The 18,668-nt window shown below is 41.0% G+C and overlaps 1 protein-coding gene across 2 annotated transcripts in view; it reads right to left on the bottom strand.

Annotated features, from left to right (window-relative positions):
- The window catches only part of GLIS1 (GLIS family zinc finger 1), a 258,681-nt gene that overhangs the window by 160,679 nt on the left and 79,334 nt on the right, over positions 1-18,668 (bottom strand). Inside the window, exon 1 of one of the 2 annotated variants that reach the window (XM_084637849.1) lies at positions 16,271-16,319. The exons of the other annotated variant lie outside the window; for it this stretch is intronic. Within the exon in view, the coding sequence (XP_084493975.1) occupies positions 16,271-16,316 (46 nt within the window). The 5' untranslated portion in view covers positions 16,317-16,319. Of the gene's footprint in view, positions 1-16,270; positions 16,320-18,668 lie in introns of those variants that run through there. 2 annotated transcript variants of the gene reach the window in all.

Here is an 18,668-nt window from a genome sequence, read left to right as displayed (position 1 = left end):
TAGGGCTGGAAGGATCTTGAAAGGTCATCAAGTCCACTCCCTTTGTGGCGGCAAGACCAAATAAACCGAGTACATCCCTGACAGGTATTTGTCCAACTTGTTCTTAAAAACAGATGATGGGGATTCCACAACCTTTCTTGGAAGCCTATTCCAGGACTTAACTACCTTTCTAGTTAGAAAGATTTCATAATATCTAATCTATATCTCCCTTGCTACAGGTTAAGCCCATTACTTCTTGTTCTATCTTCAGTGGATATGCAGAACAGTTGATCACCATCCTCTTTATAAAGCCCTTAACGTATTTGAAGATTGTTATCAAGTTACCTTTACTCATAGGTCAGATTTTATGCTTTTATCATTTTTGTTGCTCTCATCTGGACTTTCTCCAATTGTCTTTCCAAAAGTGTGGTGCCCAGAATTGGACATAGTTCTCCAGCTAAGGCCTCACCACTGTTGAGTGGAGAGGGACAATTACCTCCCATATCTTACATACATCCCAGAATGATATGACCCTTTTGAGTAATTGCATCACATTGTTGGCTTATATTCAATTTGTGATGCGCCAGATCTTTTTCAGCAGTACTACCCCACCGAGCCAGTTATTCCCCATTTTATAGCTGTGCACTTGATTTTTTCTTCCTAAGTGAAGTACTTTGCACTAGTCCTTACTGAATTTCATATTTCAGACCAATTTTCTAATTTGTCAAGGTTGTTTTGAATTCCAATACTGTCCTCCAAAGTCCCTGCAACCCCTCCAGCTTGCTGTCATCAACAAATTTTATAACCATACTCTCCACTCCATTATCCAAGCCATGAGTGAAAATATTGAACAGTATCAGACCCAGGACTGACTCCTGTGGGACCTTACTAGATACACCATCTCAGTTTGACAGTGAACCATTGATAACTACTCTGAGTACATCTTTCAACCAGTTGTGCCTCCACTCTTATAGTAATTTCATCTAGTTTCCTCATGAAAATGTCATGTGAGACAATGTCAAAAGTCTTACTAAAATCAAGACAGATCACATCTACTGCTTCTCCCCATTCATGAGGCCAGTAATCCTGACAAAGAAGGAAATTAGGTGGGTTTGGTATGATTTGTTTTTGACAAATCCATGCTAGCTATTTCTTATAGCTCTATTATCCTCCACGTCAGTGGTGGGCAACCTGCGGCCTGTCAGGGTAATCCGCTGGCAGGCCGCAAGACAGACAGTTTGTTTACAAGGCCAATGGGAGCTGTGGGAAGCGGTGGTCAGCACATCCCTGTGGCCTGCACTGCTTCCTGCAGCTCCCGTTGGCCGGGAATGGTGAACCACGGCCACTGGGAGCTGCGGGCAGCCATGCCTGCGGATGGTCAATGTAAACAAACTCTCTCGCGGCCCACCAGCGGATTACCCTGATGGGCAGCAGGTTGCCCACCACTGCTCTAGGTGCTTACAAACTGATTACTTAATAATTTGTTCAAATATCTTGCCAGGTATCAAAGTTAAGCTGACTGGGCAATAATTTCCCATGTCCTCTTGGCTCCCCTCTTTAAAGTTAGATGCCATTTTTGCCCTTCTCCAGTCCTCAAGGACCTCACCCAGGCTCCATGAGTTCTCAAGGATAATTGCTTCAGCTAGTTCCTTAAGTATTCTAGGATGAATTTTATGAGGCCCTGCCAACTTGAATACATCTAACTTATCAAAATATTCTTTAACCTGTTCTTTCCCTATTTTGGCTTGTGTTCTTTCCCCCTTGTTGTGAATATTAATTGTGTTGAGTTTCTGGTCACCATTAACCTTTTTAGTGAAGGCTGAAGCAAAACAGGCATTAAAGATCCCTACTTTCTGATGTCATCAGCTCTCTTTTCCCACTAAGCAGAGGACCTACACTTCCTTTTGTCCTTCTCTTGCTCCTAATGTATTTAAAGATCCTCTTCTTGTTGCCTTTTATGTCAAGAGTTAGATGTAACTCATGTTGTGCCTTAACCTTTCTGATTTTCTCCTACATGCTTGTGCTTTTCTTTTGTTCTCCTCCTTAGCAATTTATCCATGTTTCTACTTTCTGTAGAATTCCTTGCAGATTTTCAGGTAATTAAAGAGCTCCTGATGGAGCCAGATTGGCCTCTTACTATTCATCCTATTTTCCCTTCACATTGGGATAGTTTTCAGTTATGCCTTTAATGTTGTCTCCTTGAGAAACTGTCAGCTCTCCTGAACTCCTTTATCCCTTATATTTTCTTCCCAGGGGACCTCACTTGCCAGTTCTAAAAATCAGACTTTAACAAACTCAGAGAAGTCTGTTGTCCTGATTCTGCTGCTCTCACTCCTTCTTTTCCTTAGGATCATGAAATCTATGATGGATTAGGATAGGGATAAGGCATTGGCTTTGTAAACTAGAGATTGTGGGTTCAAATCCCTCCTGGGGTGAAAAACTACTTTCTTTGATTTAGTTGGGGATTGGTCCTGCTTTGAGCAGGGGGTTGGACTGGATGACCTCCTGAAGTCCCTCCTAACCCTGATGTTCTATGATTCTATGATCACTTTCACCCAAATTGCCTTCCACCTTTAGATTTGCAACCAATTCCTACCTGTTGATCAGAATCAAGTCTAAAATGGCTGTCCCCTTGACTACTTCCTCCACTTTCTGAAACAAAAATTTGTCCTCCATACATTACCAGAACTTATTGGAAATTTTGTGATTTGCCATATTACTTTTGCAACAGATGTCTACGTAGTTATAGTTTCCCCTTACTACCAGATCTTATGTTTGGATATTTCTATTATTTGTTCTAGAAATGCCTCATTCACCTCCTCTTCTTGATTTGGTGGTCAGTAGTAGACTCCTACCAAGACATCACCCCTATTTTTTTCCTCTTTTATCTTTACCCAGAGACTTTAAACTGGTCTCTCTCTCACCTCCTTCTGGACCTCAGCATATGTATATATTTTTGAAGTGTAATGCAATACCTCCTCCCTTTTTACCCTGCTTGTCCTTCCTGAACAAGTTATACCTCTCTATACCAATATTCCATTCATGAGATTCATCCCACCAAATCTCTGTGATGCCAGTTAAGTCATAATTTAGCTTATGTACGAATACAGTTTTGAGTCTGTCAGTGTCCATTTCAAATTGACTTTTCTAATAACTCATGTTCTAGAAGGAGGAGGACATATGGAAGCACCATATTTTGCTTATAAACAGCCATTTCTACCTTTTGTGTAATTTGGCCAGCTGTCCTGGACTTATTCCTTTACATGTAAGATGATGCATGTGAAGAAAAAACTCAGAAATGTTTTCCAAGATTTGCATTAGGGTTACAATTTTTTATATGAATAGTAAAGTCTTGTTAAAACTTGCCTCTAATATAAAAGTTGTGATCCTCTTACACAGGATGGCCCCCAATCTGCCACTCGTTCCAAACCTGTGTGCTTAGACAGAATCCCACTGAAGTCAAAGGAGCTCCATGGGAAGCCACCACCTACTCATATGTGATTGCTGATGTGGGCTTAAGTGTCCAGTGTTGCATTCTTTGCTCAGTCAAAACTCCCAGTGAAGTTGAACAAGTCAAGAGATAAATTCCAGCATAAGAGTTTTAGGGTGGATATTAGATAGGAGCTTAAATTATGTGTGGAGTAAAACAACCTTCATCTCTTGGATTCCTCCACATTACAAATCATATTTCACAATACATTCAAACCTTTTCTGTTTTGATGTTAACAGATTCCTTATATGTTTTGGCTAAACCTTGCTCTGGAACGCTACTAAGTCAGTTTTCAGCCCTAAAATTGACTTCAGTGAAGACCAGGTGTAGGCGGGGAAGTCATCTTGGGCTTTAAAAGAAGTAACTGAGTCACGGCAGTCTCCTAAGTTGTTCAGCCAGTTGAGGGAAGACTGGGATTTGCACATACATATGTGAATGTGCCAATGCAAACATTAGTACTCAGGAATATTATATGGATTTAGGACATGCTGAAGGGATTAGTACCATAAAAAGGAACTAGTAACTTGAGCGAAATATAAATCTGTGCTGTTAAGTTTTATGGTGTTTTAAGGAAAACTCTTGTGACCATTTTTCTCAGACCATCTTTCTGAAATTTGCAGAGAAGTTGCAACTTTTGCATGAAGGAAACTCAGGAACAATCATGAAAACTCATTAGGCCTCCTCTTTCGAAGTTGCACAGTTCTGGGAGAAATTAGATGAGTTAGCAAAAAGAAAAGGAGTACTTGTGGCACCTTAGAGACTAACCAATTTATTTGAGCATGAGCTTTCGTGAGCTACAGCTCACTTCATCAGATGAGTTAGCATTTTCTTTCAGATGTTTTTGAACACAATGGTCCCATTTCTGTTCTCACTTACACTAGCTTTAAAGTTGTGTAACACCACTGACCTAGTGATGTTACTCCTGACTTACAGCAGTGCAACTGAGATCCAAGTCAAGCTCAGTGTCTGTGAGAATACAATCAAAAGGACTCAGCTGGGGTCAATGGTCTCAGCAGGGACCCAACCAGTGCCCACTGAAATCAACAGGACTCCATTTATTGACTTCAATGGGCTGTGGATCACACCCTGGGAAGCTAATATTGTACTAGCACAAAGAAAATTGAACCAAATTTTTTGTAATAAAAAAACAGATTCTTTTAATTGAATCTGACTTAAGTGAAGGTTTGGTTTAATATGAGAGCTGGGTGAATAATGGATTTTTCGTTTCGCTTGCAATTCTGAAAACTACAAAAAAATTGTTTTCATGTTGACGTGAAAAAATTAGTTTCACGTCAACATGAAAACAATTTTTTTTTCAAAATTTTCAGTAAATCAAAACCTAATTTTAAAAAGCCCCGAACATTTCAGGTCAAATTACATGTTTTGTTCAACCCCAAATAAAAATGTTTTGTTTTGAGCATTTTTTAACAATTAAACATCATTAAAAAATAAAATTAAAAGGACATTTCAAAACAGTTATTTTGAATAAATTAATCAAAACAATTTACTTCAGATATGTCAAAATTAAATGTTTTTCAGAAATTTGTTGAGGTTTTCTTTCCATTGAAAAAAATTGGCAAAATGAACATGAATTTATGAAATATACAAATATTGTATATTTGTTGCCAATCCTGCATTTTTTGCCAGTCAAACAATTTCACCCAGCTCTAGCTGGTCCAATTTTTTCTGAAATGGATAATTTGATCATTTCTTTCTACATCGACCCCCAGGAGCACGGATCTTTGTGTCTAATAGTATGTTACAAATAATTAATTTAAAAGACTCTTGATTTTGACTTTTAGCTAGAAAAATCTTCCAAGATATTTGGGAAGCTTCCCCCCACCCAAATCTTGTCCTTGGTTGTTAACTCAAGCCACCCCCACCTCCCCTTCCATGCACATTTTTTCCCTTTTAATCAGAATTTTTCCTGAGTAAAATCTGAATAAGGACTTCAGGATTTGTTCCAATGCCGATACAGGACTTTCAATAACATTATTAGTTGCAGAGATGCTTTAAGAGAATATACCCAAATATGGCCCCTATTTCATGTCACCATTTAGATGGGAGACATCCAATGATGCACTGCAGGAGTTCGTTTGGATGATTCCTTAGGAGGCACCCTTTATTCAGAGCCAGCCGTGAGGAGATGCTCTATCACAGAGAAAGAGGCACTATCCTGTTGGAAACGCTGTCTTTCAGGTCCAATATATAACCAAACTTTGACCATTTATGGTCATAGCAGATCCCATGGCACTTTAGTTCTCCCCAAAGTTCCACACAGGCAATTTCTACTTCAATTTAATTCTCTTCATCTGGATCCTGATCTAATACCCATTGGCTGCTGTATCCTCCTACTCTGTAGATAATAGTGTTTCAGTGATGGATAAAGTCACTGCATTACCTTTATACATATGGAAAACAATTGGTAATTCTGCTAACTATCATGAAGCCTGTAAAAGTCACTACATAAATCAACTAGGAAAAAAAGAGAGAGAGAATATATACCCCACAAAGACAAGTACAAGTTGTTTTATTTGGAAAAGAGTATTTTCCATAGTTTTAGGGTAAGGCAATGTTCTCTTGCACTTCAGAATATTATTATATTTAAGTCTATGCTGGAGTTTTGTATGTGTTCATGCCAATATTTTCTTTCAAATGTTCTTACCTTTTGAGACAATTTATGTTATTTTATGGGCCACCAAAGTGAAGTGCCATTCAAAAACCTAATATTTATAGAACAGTAAGTTTTGTAAAACAAAGGGAGTGGCAAAAGCAATCCATCCATTACAAAATACTATGCCTTGCTCATAAATTATGCAAAAATACTGGGCTAAAAGGAAGGCAGCAGAGACTTGATTTCATTAGAATAAAAATGAATCATGTCTAGGGTGACCAGATAGCAAGTGTGAAAAATTGGGACGGGGGTGAGGGTAATAGGTACCTATGTAAGAAACAAACTCCAAAAATCGGGACTGTCCCTATAAAATTGGGACATCTGGTCACCCTAATCGTGTCATAAAACCAAAACCTCTAAATGATGATGGTTTAAGCTATTTTATAGATACAACTGTCTAGGGCAGAACTAGGAACAAGAAATGCGCCTTGTATAAACAGTGTTGCTTAGTAACCCTGTATTTTTAATAGCCTACCACTCTAAATTCAGCATTGCCTGTCAGTATGGGATTTCAGTTCAAGACACTAAGGTACTTCAGAGCCAGCTTTCTGAGTTGCACCGTGCTGAATGCAGAGCAGTTCATCATAGCAATACACTGACATGGTGAAGTGAAAGAAAGAGATGGGATGCCAAATATAAACTAGTTTTAACTGTTTATGATTTGCATTACAGTAATGCCCACAAGCCCCCGTCATAGCCTTGGATCCCCACTGCAGTAGGTGCTGTGTAAACACTGCCTCAAACAGCTTACAACTTACATATAAAACAAGAGACAAACTATGAGGCAAGATGCACTTGTGAAATAAGATTCTTCAAAGCATTACTACCTACTATTGCCTGTTCAGAACACGAAAGGCAGTACTTGTTTTTGCTAGAATTAATGCATTGTGTTGCCCTGAAATACACTTTTTGGTCTTTAAAAAAACAGATTCTACTACCCTTGCTCTTATTGAAGACTACCTTCCTATACAAGTAATCTTACTGAAGGGGGGCAGAATCCTGTCGTGAGCATTTTCATTCGGTTTGGGTTTTCCACTCTTCTAGGGGGCCTCCTATCCTGCTAAAAAGCTTCTTCCTCATTCAAAGGAACATCAAACAATCATTTTAGGTCAAACGTTTAGGATTTGTTGGAAAACACAAGGTTTTATCAAACCAAATATGAAACATTTTTGGGCGGGATTTAGAAGTTCCCCTGCTGGGCTGGAAACCCAACACCACATCATTATGCTAGTGCATGAGAAGCCAGGAAGTGAAACTGGTCAGGAATTAGTTGACACTGACCAGTCTGTTTCACTGTCCAGTCTCTGTGATCTGCAAAAAATTAGTAAGCAGCATAAATGATGAAAAATAAATTAGGGGCTTAGACATTCAATGGGAACTTTGCCCAAGTAAGCACTACAGGATCAGGCCCTAAATGTTAAACTCTTTCAGATTTAATCATCTAAATGATTAGTAACTAATAAAGAAAAATATATTTTATAATATACTGGGCTAAATCCTGGATCCTTGTACAACACTGTCTTTGAAGTCTCTGGGCATTTTACGTGAATAAAGACTCAATAAATACTGAGTAAGGACTTCAGGATTTGATTGTTATCTCGACAGTGTGTATTTAAACTGCTATTATTTTCCTTCTAGCACTTCCACCCATCATCGAATTCTGGACACCATCCAGCAACATGACTTCATCTCCCTGTAATCTCTCTCCTCAGCTGGCCAACAAGGCTGTGCACATGCATGAATACACCATTTCTAGTTATAAAAGGGTGCATTTTCCTTGCAAGGATACATTTAGCTGTACCTGTAAATGTCTTTTCTATTATCTCTTCCACAGTACCCCAAATTAATAGACAAAAATAATGTTTTGCATATAAGCCTAACAAGACACAAGCCAATTATTGTCACCCTGACCTTTTTGCTTCTATGTTATTTCTCTTTCTCCTGCCATCATGTTTATTATTTAATTCTGTTACAGTAATACCTACAGGCCTCAGCTGAAGATCAGAGCTCCATTGTGCTACAAGATGTATACTCATCCAGGAGAGAGAGTCCCTGCCTAAAAGACCTGATACACTTTGATATATTGTTTATATATATCTATACAGTTTATATATAGGCTATAGGAGATATGCTTTTCCTGGGTTGGGCTCTATCCTCCCACAAATGTGTACAGTACTGAGCGTGTTTTCGGACACGTGACTAGTACAAATAATGGACCTGATTCTCTACTTCCTTGCACCAGTTTTGTGGCAGTGGGTGTCTTTGATTTCAGCAGACCTACACTGAAATGTGTGAGACCGGATTCATATTAATAAAATACAAACCAAATTGTCTCTTAAATTTCATGCTCTCTCTCGACTATTTTTATATCTGAAATTACATTAGTGAGCTCTCTAAATTGTGCTGGCATGCATTTTGTGAAAGAGATGCTATTGATAATAAAGGCAGCCCTTGCTCATCTGAAAAGTCCTGTTGACTTAAACGGAACTAATCACATGCAACTGGACTACTTCCCGGACAAAGGGCTTTTATTTTGTACAATTATTTTGTATTGGAACAAATGGAAAACAAAGAACTCCCACATAAACAACAACAACAATAAAAATAAATACAAATAAATAAATAAGGTAAGTGCCTCCCGCCACAAACTGCATATTTTCCTTTGCATTGCCCCTTGCCAACTTTTTCCTACCTTGGATGGGGCTGGGGATTTTTATTGTTTTTGTTAATAACAGTTGAAATTCAGCAGAAACCAAGGTTGCTTTTTTTAAAAAAATGTCTTCAGTAAACGTTCAAAAAGATACTTTATGCAAGTAAAAGGGACAGGCATTCCCTGAATGTTTTTAAAAGATTACAAAAAAGACCCAACTCTTAGCCAAAGCTAATGTAGCCAGAATTTCCATGGAACTCCTCAGACCTTCAGCTTCATATCTTGCCAAGTCTTACCAGGTGAGCAACACTGGACATGGTTAGGGTTTGGATGGGAAATTTCCCAGGAAAATCCAGGTGCTCCAGGATGGTATCAGTAGCACTGTGTTACTAGAGGCACAAACTCTTGGAAGAAATGAAAAACCAAGACACTGGCCATACAAGGTGTTTAAAGAGCTCATGATACTTTTCATAAGAAAAAGTGTTAAATATGGTATCCTGGCAAAACTCCAGGGTAATTACAGCTTACCGAAAATATTCCTGCAGTTGCAATTGAATTCAGTCACCTTTTTCACTTCCCATCCTAAGCTGTGGAGTGTTTTTGCTCTGTAAAGCAGCTCCACCCTAGGGGTGGCTGCCCTTCTGAACTAAATGTGTGTGAGCGACAGGTGCTATTTTCACTAACTGCCGCATAATCTTCCATATATTTTGCTGCTTTTCTGAGAATGATCCCACCTAGCTGAATCTTTAAGGCCCCTGTCCCAGGCTCAGCAACACCTCATACCACCAATCTCTACCCAAGAAGCCTCTTACCATCATGCATTAGGTCTCCTCGATTACGATGGGGATGAAAGCCTGCCGGATGTTGTTCTGGTCTCTTCCCACAAAGCAGGGTTTTCACTCCAGAGGTGACTGTGTGACCTGCATCCATTTCAGGGTAAAGGACCAGTAGGGTAAAGGACCAGGGAAGGATAGTCTAGTGGTTAAGGCATTTATCTAGGACTTTAGAGACCAGAGCTCAATTCCTGTGTGACCTTGGGCAAGTAATTGTCTCTCACTGTGCCTCTTTTATCCATCAGTGAAATAGATATAATGGCACTTTATCTCACAGGGATGTTGTGAGGATAAATGCATAAAAGAGCATGAGATGCTCTGCTAGTACAATAACAGGAGCTATATAATTACCTTATACATAGAAGCCATTTGCAGAGCATGGCTGGTTTTTGACTCACTCTCCTTTCAATGCAGTAGATAGTTGCTGGCAGGTCCAGTTCAAGCCCCCACAAAAAGCATCTTAAACCACAGGCACAGAGTGTACTGTGGGACTGCAGTCTTTGTAGGGGGGAAGCTGGAGAATTCATGCATGCTTCAGAGAAGTGTATCTATAGGGATGCGTGTTAGAACTAAGCCTGAGCTCTGAACCTTGTGAGCCTGCAGCCTGCCAGGAAAAATTGTTACAATGAATTTTAAATATTAGGGGGAGATTTTGAGGAGCCCCTAACGGAGCACAAGTGGCACTGAAAGCTAACTCCCTGCAGTACTCTGAGTCTCCCCCTCTCCCCCATACGTTAACGAATACCCTGCTGTAGAGAGAGGTGAGGAAAGAGAGGGAGAGAGGAAGGACCGGTGGAGCTTGGTTTTCAAACTTGGTATCATCAGACCCCACTTTTATCAAACTGAACGAGAGAGTAGGACACTGGTGCACATACAGTGGTAACAGCCTCCCCTTACATGCTTCAGAGAGGGGGGAACTGGGCAGAGTATGGGGAGAAGGAACAGGGCCTTAGTCTCTGTCAAACCTCTATCCCCTCATTCTGCCCCCATCCCCTCAGGCTTTTCCCCTTGATTCTCCTCAGCCCCCTGTTATCTCCCCCTTCTTCCTGCTGGCAAGGCCCTGCTGCCTGCTTCTGTCTCTGCCTCACCTGGGGTGCACCCTGGCTCTGCACATGCAGGGTGGCACTGAGAGTGCCGTGAGAGAAAGTCTCCTCCTGGCACTGGCCACCAGGGGGAGCCACTACAGGACAAACTCTGTGCAATGCCTGCTGGGAGAGCTGAAGCTGGCATAAGCACACAGGTAAAATCACAGCAAACCTCAGGGCAGCCACTTACATTTTCAAGACAGACAAGAGTTTCAGGCCCAAGCCAAACACTGTCCTTGAAGAGGCCTGGTTTAGAAGTGTTCAGAGCTGGGGGACTTCCGTGTAGGTGAGAAAGTAGCTCTCTCAGAAGCTCTCTGCTGGGGCTATTGCTAGGGCTCACTGATCGAAAAACCTGGAGAAGACACTTGCTGTAACCAGAGGACACCTTACCCTCCTCTCAGCCTGGAGGGCAGCTGTTGAGTCTATGAAGAAGTCAGGGCTCAGATTAACTGCCTCTCCTGTCCTCTCTGTGGGAGAAGGAGCATAATGGAATTACCTGATTTTACAGAAACACACCCGCACAATCTAGGGGGAAGGAGCTAACTATGAAAGCTGTTTCCTCCCACCTTGACTCCCTCTGGCTGAGTCCAGGAGGAAAGAGGGGCTTTCCTGATGGCAATGCAATTGTTCTGGAAGAAGATGGAGGATGTGTACCTGCGTTTTCCTTAAAGAAATGAGCTTGTTTCAAGTCTACATATTAACTGAAACCTGACAGAGCATCAAGGGAAGACTTCCCTTGTGTGGGGAGGGAAAATATTAAATAATGTACAGGCAGCTATATTGATCTGTGAGCAGCAGCAGCTTTGAGCCTAAGAGGGGGAAATATGAGGCGACGTCACTAGGCATTGCATTCCAAAGCCATACAGAGAGGAAGAGAATTACTGTCAGTGTATTTGGCTTGGCTGATGTGCACCATGAAACTGGAAAAAAAAAATATGGTACAAGCAAATTGTAATTCCCTGAGGTTTAGACCCCCTGACCTCATGGACCCCTCAGTTTCCAACCAGTAGGCTCTTTAAAATTAGCTGAACCATCATATCCATCTGATTAATAATAGATTCAATGACATTTATGCACCTCAGGAGAAATGGCTGTACGCTTGGAGGGGTTATTCTTAGAAACTACACATCTGTTAAAAATTCTCAGAAGGAAGGAAAGTCTGTCCAACTGTCCTCATGCCTCACTCTCAGAGCAACTGGATGAACCATCAGGGACATTTCTTCTAGCCTTATTAGGATATAGGTCCCCAGTGATAACCTGACAGCACCAAATTCTGCCTTCTGTTACACTCATGAAACCACAATGAAGTCAAATGATATTCGAGGGTGATCAAAAGGCAGATCCTCAACTAATGTAAATCATCAGCATTCCAACTACTTCAATTTGAATGTGAAGTCAGTTGAGTACATTGATTTACATCAGCTGAGTTGCTGACCCTAAATATTTAAATAAATGGAGGTTGGTCATACAGCTATAACTGTGCACAGATTGTGATCTCTTATGTTCTTTTCTTGAGAGGGTCTAAGAAGTTCATTCCATTTCTTTCAGAAAACACGTATAGCTGTCCTAAACCATTCAGATTTGGGATAGCTGGATTCTTCATGGTTTTTTGCCTCTTGGAAAGGATTCCAATAATTCTTCAGTTTCCAAACACAGGAGGCTGCAGGAAACTCATTTCCCGATATACCTGGCTTTACAGAAGCAAGGGGAAGCCCACTGGGAGAAGATTCCCATTTGTTTCTTAGCTAAAGGATAACTGAAATCTAGGAAAGACAGAAAATTTTGCAAAGGTACAGATCAGGAACTTCTCAAAATGTTAAATTTAAGTTACATAAGTGTAACTGCTTAACAGCTGTGAGTTCAAGAACATCTAGTTTCTTCAAATGAACTATAAAGGAGTGGGAGCTGATCAGAAGTACCCCACTTACCTACATCCTTAAGCCAGGCTCTCTTGCATTATGGTGCCTGGGCAGTTGGGTGAAACCAGGACAGCGTCTGGATGAGGATATGAATGGAGATGTCTAAATGTAAGCAGCGGAGGTTAGCTGCGGAGTGGGGGGGACGGGGGGGGGGGTCAGTCAGGTATGGTATGATTTTTGCCCATTGAAATCCTGAAGTGGGAAATTATAAAATAACCTGCCCCTAGGGAAAGATTCTTCCTAGCTCGCTCAGGTGGAGATTGGTTAACGTCCTGATCCATGATGCTTTACATGCCTTCCAGAATCCGTTCAACAAAATTCCAGTGTAATACTTACTTGTAATTGTCACAGCCCAAGTATATTGGCAAAGTTCTGATCTAGCATCAGACAGGGAAATGGCTCCCATAGTTCCTTTAACTTTACCTGGAGCAAGATGTGAGTTTGGGTCTCTGTGCCCATCCAACATGGAGAGAGACACGATGGGTGAGATGATATCTTTTAATGGACTGACTTTTGTTCATGGAAGAGACAGAGACAAGCTTTCGAGCTACACAGAGCTCTTCTTCATGTCTGGGAAAGGTAATCAAAGTGCAACTGCTAAATAAAAGCTGGAATGATGGTTAAACTAAGGAGTTAACACATGTTGCAAGGAACCATTCAAAATGAAGTCACTGGACACCTCTGCAGTCATAAGACAAAGAAGGGTTAGTGGGTTACAGATTGTTGTAAAGAGACATAAAACCAGCAGTGGTGTTTCTAGCTTTTTTGAATCAAGGCGGTGAGTGCACTCACAACAGTGCCTCTGTTTATTGTTTCTTTAGCTTCTGCAGATGTGCCCTCGAGGGTCTCCTCTTGCACACCAGCTGAGTAGCTCTGTCAGATAAGGAGACCAAACAGGAGGAGTAAGGAAGACATGTTTCAGGAGGTGCTGCAATCCTCTGATGCTTCCAGTTGCGAGTAGAGAACATAGAGAGAGGCTATCAATGAGAAACTGTGTATGGATAGCCAGGAGAGGAAACAGGGGCAGGAGCAGATGATACAGCTGCTACAGAACCAAACAGACATGCTAAGTCCCTGACTGAACTTCAGACAGAACACATTGATGCTCATTCCCCCACTGCAGCCCATACAGAGCTGCCTGGCATGCCCTCTGTACAATCCCTCCCACATTCCTCACATGTTCCCGGGCTGTCTCAGTACCCTAAGCACTCCACCCTGAAGAACATGTATCACAATGTCAGCTGGACAGATACCAAACTGTGAGAGCCTCATTTGAAAATGTGCTCTTCATTTTCATGTCCCTTGCAGAATACAGTCATGTTTGTATCACTGTTGAATAAAAACATACTTATAGAAAGATAAGGAATTTTTACTTGTCTCCTACAAATGGTGATTGCCACTGAAATTCATACACAGTGACAATTGGTGCATTTGCGTTGTAAAATTAATGCACACACAGCAATCATTCATACTACGGTCCAAGAAAACAATGCCTGGCTAAATGCACGACAGACATTATTGGGGCTCATTGTCAAAATGCTCCTTCAAAGCCTCCCTGATTTGAATAGCCCCACATCGAGCCTCTCTAACAGCTTAAAATCAGCAGCCAGACGATTCATCTCAACACTCCATCGCTGTAGAAACTTCTGCCCCTTAGCTTAACAAACGTTATGCAGAGCACAGCAGGCTGTCATGACCTTGGGAATACTTTCCTCACTGAGGTCTAACCTGCCAAAAAAGCAGTGCCAGCTGCCATTTAATCAGCCAAATGCACATTTGACAGTCATTCTGCACCTGCTGAGCCTGTGGAAGCGCCCCTTGCCGATGTCAAGGTTTCCAGTGTAGGGCTTCACGAGCCATGGGACCAAGGGGTAGGCTGGATCTCCCAGGATCACTATTTTCATCTCCACATCCCCAATTGGAATGTTCTGGTCTGGAACAAATGTCTCTGCTTGCAGCTTTCTGTACAGCCCAGTGTTCCCTAAGATGAGTGTGTCTTGTACCTTCCCTGACCACTCCACGTTGATGTCAATGAAACGACTTCAGTGACCCACCAAAGCTTGCAAGACCATAGAAAAATAGCCCTTTCAGTCGAGGTACTTAATTGCAAGGTGGTCTGGGGCCAAAATGGGGATATGCATGCCATCTATTGCCCTGCCGCAGTTTGGGAATCCCATTGCTGCAAAGCCATCCACTATTTCCTGTACATTGCCCAGAATCACAGTCCTTAGTCGCAGGAGGTGATTAATAGCCCTGCATACTGGTATCATTACATCCCCCACAAAGGAATTTCCAACTCCAAACTAATTCAAGACTGATTGGTGGCAGTCTGGAGTTATCAGCTTCCACACAGCGATCGCCACTCGCTTCTCCACCATTAAGCAGCTCTCATTCTGGTGTCCTCTCATTGGAGGGCAGAGGTGAGCTCCACATACTGTTCCAGGAAGGTGGCTTTCCAGGAAGTTCTAAAGCCACTGCTCATCATCCCATACCTGCATAACGATGCGATCCCACCACTCAGTGCTTGCTTCCCGCGCCCAGAACCAATGGTCCACCATGTGTATCTGCTCTGTGAATGCCAAAAGCAATCCTGAATTGTTTCTTTCCATGGCACACAGCAGTTAAGACCCCACAGATTTATTATCAGGTTTGCAACTCATGAAATGCTGCAGGATCAGCCACGTTGTGCTCATAATGCTCATCACAATACTGGAGAGCAGTGCAGAATCCGTGGTTTGAGACAGAGCTGGTGGGCGCACAGTGTACAAGGGGTATTGAAAAGTGGTGCAAAGTAGTTGGGAGCCTATGGAATGATGGGATGGATAACACTACATCATTCGACGCTGAGCCCACCCCACGAGGCACTGCGAACTCTTCCCAGAATGCCCAGTGGCAGATGGTGGCAAGTTGCACAGTGGCATAGGTACCCATGGTGCACGGCTCTCTGTCGATGCAAGAGCACCAATTATGGACATGTCTGCCATCACAAGGAGCATTGTGTGGACACGCAAAAGCAGTTTAATTACAGCAGTGGAGGATTGTCGACATAATATAAGTTGACTTAACTTTGTAGTGTACTCATGGCCTCTAGAGATGAAGAACAGCTCTGTGCTACATGAAAGTTTGGCTCTGTCTCTTCCACGAACAGAAGTTGGTCCATTAAAAGATATTATCTCAGCTACCTTGTCTCTCACATATCCTGGAACCAACATGGCTACAACAGCATTGCAAACACCTGACACTGGGCATGTCTTACTGGCATGGATTTTCCATAAGAAGTAAAGCACATGGAAAAGGATTCTTTTGATATTTGTTTTCAAAGCCCTTGACAAAAAACAGATTTGAAGTTGGGGGTGGGGGGAGGAAGCTTTTGGTATTCCTAATTCCTCTCCCACTAATTGACTCCAGTTTCTTTTGGAAAAAAGTTCAGTTTTAGGACCAATTAGTAATTCAGCTCATGATTTCTATCTACTCGCGTCATTGTCTCAAATGACCCTGGGCTACTCTCATTCTATGGTTTCAGTGAGATTCGTAGCTGTTCTACAGGTATAGACTGAAGCAAAAAGGCATATGCTATCAATCCCCAGAAGTTAAGCCCATTACTCAGAGGTTTTATAGAGGAAAGGAGAAGTCTGCTTACCCAAGCCTACAAAGAAACATAAGCTCTTCATGTTCCAAGACATCATTGTCCATTTTCTTCAACATACCTTATAAGAACAGCCAACGTTTAATGATATACAATCATAGAGGGTGGACCCTGGGGACAGAAGCAATTTTTGTTTACACAGAGAACCTGTCATAGGCATTTGGACATCACTCATAGCTGCTTGAATAGAGTCCAAAGGAAAGAACAACAACAAAAACTTAGTAAGTAAAAAACAAATCATGCTCTAGGCTAGGCAAGGAAAACCAAACAACAGAACCCAGGCAGCAGTAGATTCTGTGTGGCCTGAGATCAGCCCAGCATCTGGGAGCACCACAATAAGCATCAAATGGAGCTGTCTTATAGGAAACAGAAAAGTAAAATCAAGGAAAGCAGCAAGATACTCAATGGGAAGCCCTGTCTAAAAACTCTACACAGTTTTCCAAACAAAGGAACCTAGTCAATTTGGGCAGCTCCCAAAATACTATTTAATTCTGGGGGCCAAATTCTTACATCAGATACACTGGGGCAGGTCCATTCAAGTCACTGGAGCTGCACCAACATACCTGATAGGAGGATTTGGATTCAAATCTATAGCTTAAATATAACAGTAAATCCACATAATTTACAGCTTTCCCATTATGATTAGCAGGAGCAAACATTTATCTTATGGTACCACTCAGAAGCCCTAACTGGGAGCGGGGACCATTGTCTTGGGTGCTGTACAAACATACATAACAGACAACAGAGGGTTCACAATCTAAAAGACACGACAGACCAAAAGGCAGGGGATGGAGACGTAAAACACAATGAATGAACATCTATTTGTGGGCAGCGACTGTCATTTACTGTCTTTTTGCACTGTGCCTGACACAATGGGACCCATATTTGGCCTCTGGATGCTACCATAATACCGTACTAATAGTAAGAAGAAGAAAAATAGAAAAGCAGTTAAAGAAGTTCTTACATCAAAAAAATGGTCCAAACACACAGCTCTCTCTGGATCAATCCAATCAAATTAGTGACTAAGAAGGACAGAAAAATGTCTTTTCCTATTGATATTATAAAATACCCATTAAATATCCATTATACAATATTGTTATTTCACTCACCATATTATGAACTTCATTGCAGGAAAGAAAAATGTCTCTAAGTGAAGACTGCACCCACCAAAAATACTTCCATAAGTGAAATGCAACAGCTCAAGCTGTTGAAGTCAGTATAAAGTTGTTTCAGCAGTATTTTCTAATGTGGGGGAAATGTTAGCTTTCTGCACTGTTTTATATGGAATTGTTAGACCGAAACAAACTATAAAGTCAATGAGTGAAATAAAATAATTTATGTTCCTGGTGTATCTATTAGCAATAATACTTACACAATTTTAATGAATTTGCTGGTAAATCAATAGTTCCATTTCTGTTCTGCATTACAAGTATTACTGCATGTCAAATAAATCACTGTAATGAAGTTTGATGAGCAAAGATTTTGATGGTGGTGTACCATAATTATAAACATCAGCAGTATGGCTCTTTCGAATCATGAAAGGAACAGTGCTTTGATGATGGCAAGTGAAATTCTTTGATTATAATTATTTTTGACATTTCAGGCAATGGAAGTCCTCAAATCTGGCCCTGACCTTTGCTCTTCAAAATGCATCTCTTCATTAGTAAATTGCAATATCTTTAATCATCAAATAATAAAGACACTGAACATCACAAGACATACAGTATAGGTTTGATTTATTTATGTAAATTTCAAGGACTTGGTTACTCAAGCCAGGCTGAAGGTATTCAAGTTCTAAGAAAAGAAACAACCGCATAGTCCTGATGGAAATTTTTGTTGCCTTCAGATGGAAAGAATCAAAGGGTTGAAGAAATAAAATATCAGTTGGAACAGAGACTATATTATTGAGACCATAAACCATGATTTATTTTCAAGTTTCTTCTTGACATAAGTATTGTAAATTTAAAACTTAGTTAAAGTTAGATCAGGTGTATGACTCAAAATAAGCTGAAAATCACCATCCACCATTTGAACAATGTTTTACAGATTTTTGCCCCCTGTAATATCAAAAACAACATGACTGCACAAGGAAACCCACACATCCAATTAAATGGCACTGTTGTTGTTCTCATGAACTGTAAACAATTCAAAGTATGATGGTAAATAAACCTACAGTGCAACATAAGAACAGATGTGCATATTGGCTGCCTGTAATCTGCAGTTTATGTCAGTTTCTAAAAAATAAAACAGGCTGTTCTGGGCCAGAGAATTTTATTTTTATCATTTTGAAATATTCAAAAATATTTCTGTGTATACCTAATACCTGTGTAGGTCCCTAATTTTTAGGGATGGATGGAAGAGCTAGGGTATAAGGCCAACCCCCAACTCGCCA

Source organism: Lepidochelys olivacea (assembly GCF_965140295.1).
Source record: "Lepidochelys olivacea isolate rLepOli2 genome assembly, chromosome: 8".
Lineage (NCBI taxonomy): Eukaryota > Metazoa > Chordata > Testudines > Cheloniidae > Lepidochelys > Lepidochelys olivacea.
This window is presented reverse-complemented; position numbering and strand designations above follow the sequence as displayed.